The sequence below is a fragment of the Coregonus lavaretus genome, assembly GCF_964263955.1.
Source record: "Coregonus lavaretus genome assembly, chromosome: 2".
NCBI lineage: Eukaryota > Metazoa > Chordata > Actinopteri > Salmoniformes > Salmonidae > Coregonus > Coregonus lavaretus.
In genome coordinates, this window is record NC_139989.1 from 78,400,475 (window position 1) to 78,411,202 (window position 10,728).

At 40.0% G+C, this 10,728-nt stretch overlaps 1 protein-coding gene across 1 annotated transcript; it reads left to right on the forward strand.

Annotated features, from left to right (window-relative positions):
• Positions 1-1,345: 1,345 nt before the first annotated feature.
• LOC311140678 (NLR family CARD domain-containing protein 3-like) lies at positions 1,346-9,484 on the forward strand (the record flags this gene model as incomplete). The annotated part of the gene is made up of 7 exons (XM_084175854.1): positions 1,346-1,359; positions 4,207-4,323; positions 4,582-4,666; positions 4,796-5,024; positions 5,470-7,267; positions 7,561-7,734; positions 9,161-9,484. The coding sequence occupies 7 exons, from the start codon at positions 1,346-1,348 to the stop codon at positions 9,393-9,395; spliced, it is 2,652 nt and encodes an 883-aa protein (XP_084031980.1). The 3' UTR covers positions 9,396-9,484.
• Positions 9,485-10,728: the final 1,244 nt, after the last annotated feature.

Here is a 10,728-nt window from a genome sequence, read left to right on the forward strand (position 1 = left end):
GAGCATAAAAACAGCTAATAATAAACATTAATCATCATTATATTATTTCACAATAATCTGTTTATTGCTTTTTCAGTCGTTCCTCTTGCGTTAGCAGTGTGGAAAGGGACAGTAAAAAGCGTGTGCAGGAGTTTTCCTGTGAGGGGGAGTGGTGGTGTATCCAGGGAGAAAACTAAACTGATCTTCTGAAATGTCATTCGTGGTCTTATGCTTCCATCTATTGGAATTATTTAGCAACTGCAGTAGTACTCAATAAAGTATATCCTTACTAAAGTAGGAAATACTCAGAATTGCAAAATATGACATTTTCTAATTCATTTTACCACTTACCACCATAAAATAACAATTTATTACATAACAAACAATGAAACTGACATAAACCAAAAACACCATACATTTAGATAAAAGTGAGGTTACAAGTTTATCATCTTTCAAAGCAGAATTACTTTCCCATTGTTCCTCAACTGTAGTGTATGATATACCTTTTTCTAGCTGAGTCTCTATTTTTATCCAATTTTGATGTGTAAAACCTAGCAGTACTACTTATTTCTCTGAGAGTGAGGCAGATATATATATTATTACTGTGTAAAACCTAGCAGTACTACTTATTTCTCTGAGAGTGAGGCAGATATATAGCATTTTGCAAAAAACATGATTATTTGTCTCTCTGAAATGAAACCATCAAGTTATAGATTTTAAATAATCACATGTCTGTCATTGAACAACCATGCCATGATTAGCTACTGAAAAATCACACCAATCTTTTTCATAATTTCTTTAAACAGTAAAAGCTAATTCACGAACATTTCTGAAAATGGATATATAGCATTTTGGAATGAAACTCTTGTTTCCCCATCTGAACTCAGAGTAGATGAGAGATGTAATGTTTGTCTCTGTTGTGTTGAAGCCCAATCAAGCAGGAGAGACCAGCCTCCCCTGTCCCCAGCTGTGTGTCCATGAAGAGTGACCGGTCTATGGGTGAACCTATAATGTTTAGAGAGGGAGACTTTTCTACTGAACAAAGGTAAGAAGAACTCATGGGTCATGGTCAGTGAGTTAAACAACACTGTCTCTAGTCATTTCTCCTCTCCCATTTTCACATTTATTTTTGTTGTTTTCATAATCCATAGGCTAAATCTTTTTTCAATTTTCATAGTCCTGAAACAATATTAAACAAACACAACATTCCCTGTGTGTGTGTGTGTGTGTGTGTGTGTGTGTGTGTGTGTGTGTGTGTGTGTGTGTGTGTGTGTGTGTGTGTGTGTGTGTGTCAGTGGAAATGCCCTAAAATAAAAAATAAATGCTTTATTTTCGCACATGCGCAGTTGTACATTTCTCATAGGGCATGACTGTACCAGTGTAAGAACACAATTTAATAACATATTAGTCTATATGTTACCAATTTATTTTTGTTGTTTTCATAATCCATAGGCTAATCCTTTTTCCATTATCATAGTCCTGAAACAATATTAAACAAACACAACATTCCCTCCCTGTGTGTGTGTGTGTGTGTGTGTGTGTGTGTGTGTGTGTGTGTGTGTGTGTGTGTGTGTGTGTGCACTCCCTGGATGAGGAGATGTAATCTCTATCCTGATTGCCTAGTCACTTTTTCCCCTATCTACATGTACATATTACCTCAATTACCTAAACTACCTGGTACCCTGCACATTGACTCAGTACTGGTACTCCTTGTATATAGTCTAGTTATTACCTCAACTACCTGGTACCCTGCACATTGACTCAGTACTGGTACTCCTTATAGCCTCATTATTGTTATTTTATTATGTTACTATTTCCTTTTTTTATTTAGTGAATTTTTGTGACTTTTTAACTCTGCAATGTTGGGAAAGGGCTCGTAAGTAGGCATTTCACGTGTAAAGTGCACCACTGTTGTATTCGGCGCATGTGAGAAATACAATTTGATTTGATTTGAAGCTCATGCGCAGAAATACGTCATTGGGTCTAATGGACGTCTTGTGCCGAACTGCACATGTGCAGGCCGTCAAATCAAAGGCACTCCTTCGATATAAAGTTGTTTTTGTCTAACTTGAAAATGTGTCAGTTTGTTAAACTACTTAAGACAGAACATTTTCAAAATTAACAAATAAGGAAGTCATTTTTACCTCTCATTAACTTCTCAAACTCCCAGAAGAATTTTTTTACATCAGCAGTTGCCACCAAGTGCTTATATAGAAACCCAGTCTAAAACCCCAAAGAGCAAGCAATGCAGATGTAGAAGCACGGTGGCTAGGAAAAACTCCCTAAAAAGGCAGGAACATAGGAAAAAACCTAGAGAGGAACCAGGCTCTGAGGGGTGGCCAGTCCTCTTCTGGCTGTGCCGGGGGAGATTATAAGAGCACATGGCCAATAAGGCCAGATCGTTCTTCAAGATGTTCAAATGTTAATAGATGACCAGCAGGGTCAAATAATAATCACTGTGGTTATAGAGGGTGCAACACGTCAGCACCTCAGGAGTAAATGTCAGTTGGCTTTTCATAGCTGAGCATTCAGAGGTCGAGACAGCAGGTGTGGTAGAGAGAGAGAGAGCGGGACGAAACAGCAGGTTCGGGACAAGGTCGCACGTCCGGTGAACAGGTCAGAGTTCCATATCCGCAGGCAGACCAGTAGAAACTGGATCAGCAGCACCGCAAGGTATCACGTCCGGTGGAGCATGTGTCGATACTGATACCTGCTAGCTAGCTATATATCTCGTATTAGGCCTGTGATGCTTTTGGAAGAGCAATTAAATAGTGACTATAGCAGGTGTTGAAACCCTGGTAAATAATCACTAGTCAGATGCTCCAACCTCAACCCTAGTATACATTCATTTTTAAATATCTAATATATCGATTAAACAACCTCGGAATAGATAAGACAAGAGTGCGTCTTCCAGCCCGCCAATAAATTACATCATGCAACCCTCCCGGTTAGCAAATGTACCTCAACATGCCCCTCGTTTGCGCTAGAAGGCAGAGTGCTCGCTGCTGGTTGATGAATCTGACAATGAATGTACTAGGAAAATACATTTTTCTCGACCAGAGGTGACTAAATTAATGTTCAGGCTGATTGATAATCGTTATAGTAATGAAGTATAATTTCAAAACATGAGCATAAAAACAGCTAATAATAAACATGAATCATCATTATATTATTTCACAGTAATCTGTTAAATGCTTTTTCAGTCGTTCCTCTTGCGTTAGCAGTGTGGAAAGGGACAGTAAAAAGCGTGTGCAGGAGTTTTCCTGTGAGGGGGAGTGGTGGTGTATCCAGGGAGAAAACTAAAACTGATCTTCTGAAATGTCATTCATGGTTTTATGCTGCCATCTATTGGAATTATTTAGCAACTGCAGTACTACTGAATAAAGTATATCCTTACTAAAGTAGTAATTACTCAGAATTGCAAAATATGACATTTTCTAGTTAATTTTACCACTTACAACCATAAAATAACCATTTATAGTATAACAAACAATGAAACTGACATAAATCAAAAACACCATACATTTAGTTAACTACATATATATATATACTATTTATTTAGATGGGTGACATTATCTGCCAAAGTAACACCACTGTAGATAAAGAAGAGCTCTCCAGTAGGTGAACCAAAACATTCAAAGACCATTTTCTCAAAATTGAGGTTGCAAGTTTATCATCTTTCAAAGCAGAATTACTTTCCCATTGTTCCTCAACTGTAGTGTATGATATACCTTTTTCTAGCTGAGTCTCTACTTTTATCCAATGTAAAAAAATTAAAAATAAACATTTCAAATTTTACTACATAACATCAAATCGAGCCGGTCGACCACATTTGACTGTGTAAAACCTAGCAGTACTACTTATTTCTCTGAGAGTGAGGCAGGTATATATTATTACTGTGTAAAACCTAGCAGTACTACTTATTTCTCTGAGAGTGAGGCAGATATATAGCATTTTGCAAAAAAAAACATGATTATTTGTCTCTCTGAAATGAAACCATCAAGTGATAGATTTTAAACAAATACATGTCTTTCATTGAACAACCCCATGCCATGATTAGCTAGTGAAAAAACACACCAATCTCTTTCATAATTTCTTTAAACAATAAAATCTAATTTACCAACATTTCTGAAAATGGATATATAGCGTTTTGGAATGAAACTCTTGTTTCCCCATCTGAGCTCAGAGTAGATGAGAGACGTAATGTTTGTCTCTGTTGTGTTGAAGCCCAATCAAGCAGGAGAGACCAGCCTCCCCTGTACCCAGCTGTGTGTCCATGAAGAGTGACAAGTCTATGCGTCTACCTATACAGTTTAGAGAGGGAGACTTTTCTAGTGAACAAAGGTAAGAAGAACTCATGGGTCATGGTCAGTGAGTTAAACAACACTGTCTCTAGTCATTTCTCCTCTCCCATTTTACCATTTATTTTTGTTGTTTTCATAATCCATAGGCTAATCTTTTTTTTCCATTTTCATAGTCCTGAAACAATATTAAACAAACACAACATTCCCTCCCTGTGTGTGTGTGTGTGTGTGTGTGTGTGTGTGTGTGTGTGTGTGCACTCCCTGGATGAGGAGATGTAATCTCATGTTTTGTCCACAGAAACCAACAGGAGAGATCAGAGTCAGAGATTCTCAGTGGTCAGTCTTCCCAGAGTCATCAAACAGACCTGGCCTCCATATTCAGTGTATGTGGTCCTGTTATGTACATTTGTTTTTGTTTACCTCAAGTAAAGTTGATCTGTCAATCATTCATTCATGTGTTAATGAGAAAGCATTTAGTCTCTTGCTTAACTGATTTACTTGATTTATTTCAGTTGCTTGAAGAGAATATTATGACATTTGTGAAGAACGAGCTGAAGATGTTCAAGAGGATTCTTAGTCCAGAACTCCCAGAAGGCTTTGAGAGTCAGAAGCAGGATAAGGAAGTGGTGGATGCTGAAGATGAGAAGCAGGAGAGCAGTGCCAGAGAGGGGGCTCTGAAGATCACACTGCACGTCCTGAGGAAAATGAACCAGAAGGAGCTTGCTGACACACTGGAGAAAAGTAAAAGCTGTCTGCCTCATGTTGAATGCTGTTTTAGAACATTTAAAAGCTGTAGCTAAAGTACAGCTAAAGTAGCTGTGTAACTCAATGATATTGTAGCAGCCTTAACGCAACACCTAGTGACCTCATCAAGTAGCAGCGGGGATGTGTTGTGTTGATTAATTGAGAGAGAGAGAGAGAGAGAGAGAGAGAGAGAGAGAGAGAGAGAGAGAGAGAGAGAGAGAGAGAGAGAGAGAGAGAGAGAGAGAGAGAGAGAGAGAGAGAATACCAATAATAATATAATCAGTCATACCAGTCTGTAATGCATTATGAGAAAATTTACACATTTATACAGTCAGTTAAACGAATAAATTATAATAATTTAAAATGTTATAACAGTCCCACAATACTGTAGGCATTAAAACAGACGTAATATTAATATCCTCTGTGTTATTTCTTCATTCAGATGAGCTTGCTGTGATTTGCCAACATGAACTCAAATCTAATCTAAAGAAGAAGTTTCAATGTGTATTTGAGGGGATCGCTAAACAAGGAAACCCAACACTTCTCAATAAGATCTACACAGAGCTCTACATCACAGAGGGTGGAACAGGAGAGGTCAATAATGAACATGAGCTGAGACAGATTGAGACAACAACCAGGAAACAAGCAAGACCAGAGACTGCAATCAAATGTAACGACATCTTCAAACCCTTAACTGGACTAGACAAACTTATCAGAACTGTGCTGACAAAGGGAGTCGCTGGCATTGGAAAAACAGTCTCTGTGCAGAAGTTCATTCTGGACTGGGCTGAAGGAAAAGCAAATCAGGATGTCCAATTTGTATTTTCATTCCCTTTTCGGGAGCTGAATTTGATGAAAAAGGAAAAACACACTTTGATTGAACTTCTCAATCACTTCTCAAAGGAAACCAAAGAATCAAGAATCTCCAACTATGACAAGTACAAAGTTCTGTTCATCTTTGATGGTCTGGATGAGTGCCGACTGCCCCTAGACTTCCAGAAGAACAAGATATGTTGTGACGTCACAGAGTCAACCTCAGTGGATGTTCTGCTGACAAATCTCATCAAGGGAAATCTGCTTCCCTCTGCTCTCCTCTGGATAACTACCCGACCTGCAGCAGCCAATAAGATCCCTTCAGTGTGTGTTGACCAGGTGACAGAGGTACGAGGGTTCAATGACCCACAGAAGGAGGAGTACTTCAGGAAGAGATTCAATGATGAGGACCTGGCCAGCAGAATCATCTCACACATAAAGACATCAAGGAGCCTCCACATCATGTGCCACATTCCAGTCTTCTGTTGGATTTCTGCAACAGTCCTTGAACACATGTTGAGTACAGACAAGACAGAAGAGATGCCCAAGACTCTGACTGAGATGTACTCACACCTTGTGGAGTTTCATACCAAACAGAAGAATGAAAAGTATCTTGGGAAAGAAGAGACAGGTCCACACTGGAATAAAGAGAGCATTCTGTCACTGGGAAAACTGGCTTTTCAACAGCTTGTTGAGGGCAATCTGATTTTCTATGAAGAAGACCTGAAAGAGGCTGGCATTGATGTCAATGAAGCCTCAGTGTACTCAGGATTGTGCACACAGCTCTTTAAAGAGGAATGTGGGCTGTACCAGGACAAGGTGTACTGCTTTGTGCATCTGAGCATTCAGGAGTTTCTGGCTGCTGTATATGTGTTCCTCTCATTCATCAACAACAATGAGAATCTAATGGCCGAACCACAATCAATGTTCAACTACTTTTTTGCGCTGTTCAGAGACTACAAGCCTGAAGTTACAGTCTTCAAGAGTGCTGTGGATAAAGCCTTACAAAGTGAGACAGGAAACCTGGACCTTTTCCTCCGCTTCCTTCTGGGCCTCTCACTGGAGTCCAATAAGAAACACTTACGAGGTCTACTGACAAAGACAAGAAGCAGCTCACAGAGCCATGAAGAAACAGTCAAGTACATCAAGGAGAAGATCAGGGAGAATCCCTCTCCAGAGAGGTGCATCAATCTGTTCCACTGTCTGAATGAACTGAATGACCATTCTCTAGTGGAGGAGATCCAAAGCTACCTGAGATCAGGAAGTCTCTCAGAAGAAGAACTGTCACCTGCACAGTGGTCAGCTCTGGTCTTTGTGTTGCTGACTTCAGAAAATGAGCTGGATGTGTTTGACCTGAAGAAATACTCCAGATCAGAGGAAGGTCTTCTGAGGCTGCTGCCAGTGGTCAAAGCCTCCAGAGCTGCTCTGTGAGTACATAAAATGACATTTAAGTACTAATCATCAGGAAGAAATATTCAGTTTAGAGAAATATATGTATTATAAAATATATATAATATATAATATTACATTGAAAAACTTACTGAATCAATGCATTGATGTTCACATTAGTATAACAATATGACCATACAATTCTAGGAGACGGAAGATGAATCTATATGTTGTTTGAGAGAATAAACCAAATGCATCTGCCATTGTCCTTCTACACTACTGGTGTTAAATTAACAGTGTGTTTGTGAAATCATGATGATCTCTCTGTCAGGCTGTCAGGCTGTGGAGTCACAGAGAAAGGCTGTGCTTCTCTGGTCTCAGCTCTGAAGTCAAACCCCTCACACCTGAGAGAGCTGGATCTGAGTAACAATGACCTGAAGGATTCAGGAGTGAAGCTGCTCTCTGCTGAACTGGGGAATCCCCACTGTAAACTGGAGACTCTGAGGTCAGTATTCCTGTAGTTGGTCAACAAGTGATAACTGTTCACCAGATCCACATGTGTTTACCAGGCACACATAGTCCACACCATATGTGTTTGGACAGTGAAGCTTACAGTTTTACATTTGGTGCTATGCTCCAGCATTTTGGATTTGAAATAGAATGTTTCATATTAGGTGACAGTATATAATGTCACCGTTTATTTGACGTTTTTCATACATATCTGTGTTACTGTTTAGATACGAAAGCACTTTACGTATCTAGTTCTCCCATTTGAAGAAGTCTAATTTATTTTGACAAATTCATTTAGTCAAAAGTTTAGTATTTGGTCCCATATTCCTTACCCACAGTGATTACATCAAGCTTGTGATTCTACAAACTTGTTGAATGCATTTGCAGTTTTTTTAGTTGTGTTTTGGATGATGTTTTTCCTAATAGAAACTGAATGATGAATAATGTCCTGTCATTTTGGAGTCACTTCACTTGTATTGTCAGTAAGAATAGAAGATGTTTCTGAACACTTCTACATTCATGTGGATGCTACCATGATTATGAATAATCATGAATGAATGGTGAATGATGATGAATGAGAAAGTTACAGAAGAACAAGGATCAGACCCCCTCTGTTATTGGTAATGGTGAGAGGTTAGCATGTTTTGTTGTAGCCTCTGTAACTTTCTCACTCATTATTATTCATGATTCATTCATGATTTTTCTTAATCATTGCATCATCAGGATTACTTTAGTAGTGTTTAGAAACATGTTATCTACTCACTTAGACAGAAAATAACTCCAGTCATCATCCACCATTCAGTTACTATTGGACAAAACATAACCCAAAACACAACCAAAACAAACTGCAAATGCAACCAACGAGTTTGGGACCAAATACTAAACTTTTGACTACTTTAATACACTTAAAGTGAATTGGTCAGAATACTTTTGACTTCTTCAAATGGGGGGACTAGATACATAAAGTGCTTTTATTTTTCTGAACAGTGGAACAGATATGTATTAAAAATACCCTCAAATAAATGGTGACATTATATACTGTCACCTCATATGAAACATTTAATCTCAAATCCACAATGCTGGAGTATAGAGCCACATTTAAAATGTTAGCTTCACTGTCAAAATAGATATGGTGTGGACTGTATACTCAATACAATCTAAATCTGATACCTCACTGTCTTTCTTTTGACTGATACTGCTTTTTAAACTGGTCTGGTCAGTCTACTCAAATATTTGTACTATACATGTTTCTCTCTACAAGCAATATTATGATAATTTCTAATAATGATACATTAATTTATGAATAGATATGGCAGGTTTCAGGACACTGATGTATCTTAATATGTAGAAAAAATATACTGCCACTATTTTCACCACCAAAGAATAGCAGTGTGGTTTTAATATGATTTGACTCTTTGCAGGCTGTCAGGCTGTCTAGTCACAGAGGAAGGCTGTGCTTCTCTGGTCTCAGCTCTGAAGTCAAACCCCTCACACCTGAGAGAGCTGGACCTGAGCTACAATCACCCAGGAGACTCAGGAGTCAGACTGCTCTCTGCTGGACTGCAGGATCCACACTGCAGACTGGAGAAACTCAAGTATGTAGAGGGTTTATGTCAATGTTCATATCAGACATGTTGGAGTTATCAGGCTAGTTAAGACAAACATTCTGACCACCACTTGGACTAAGTTATATAAAGACTGTGTGTGTGTGTGTGTGTGTGTGTGTGTGTGTGTGTGTGTGTGTGTGTGTGTGTGTATGTGTGTGTGTGTGTGTGTGTGGGTGTGTGTGTGTGGGTCCAGTGTGTGTGTGTGTGGGTCCAGTGTGTGTGTGTGTGTGTGTCCAGTGTGTGTGTGTGTGGGTCCAGTGTGTGTGTGTGTGTGTGGGTCCAGTGTGTGTGTGTGTGTGTCCAGTGTGTGTGTGTGTGGGTCCAGTGTGTGTGTGTGTGGGTCCAGTGTGTGTGTGGGTCCAGTGTGTGTCTGTGTCCAGTGTGTGTCCAGTGTGTGTGTGTGTGTGTGTGTGTCCGGTGTGTGTATGTGTGTGTGTGTGTGTCTGTGTGTGTCCAGTGTGTGTGTGTGTCTTTGTCCAGTGTGTGTGTGTGTGTGTGTGTGTGTGTGTGTGTCCAGTGTTTGTGTGTGCACGTGTATCAGTACACACACTGGACGCACACACACACTGGACACACATACACACTGGACACACACACATACAAAGGACGCACACACACACACTGGACACTCACAAACACTCACACTGGACACACACACACACTGGACAAACACACACACACACTGGACACACACACACACTGGACACACACACACACACACACACACTGGACACACACACACACACACACACTGGACACACACACACACATGACACACACACACACACACTGGACACACACACACACACACATACACACTGGACACACACAAACAGGACACACACACATACACACTGGACACACACACATACCACACACACACACACACACATTGGACACACACACACACACTGGACACACACACACTGGACACACACACACACACACACTGGACACACACTGGACACACACACACACAGACAAACATTCTTACCACCACTTGTACAAAGTTATACACACTGGAAACATACGCACAAAGGACACACACATACACACACAAAGGAAACACACACACACTCACACTGGACACACTCACACTGGACACACACACACACACACACACACTTGGTCAAAGGTATATGCTGACTGTGTGTGATTGTGAGTGTGTGTGTGTGTGTGTGTGTGTGTGTGTGTGTCCAGTGTGTGTGTCCAGTGTGTGTGTGTGTGTGTGTGTGAGTTCAGGTGTATCCCTCAATGACTGTCTGTTCTTCTGCTTACCGCTACAGTGTGGAACATGGTGGAGAGAACAGAATGAAACCTGGACTTAGAAAATGTGAGTGTTGACTGCTGTGAAGAATATGACTAAGAATAAGTCTTAATTC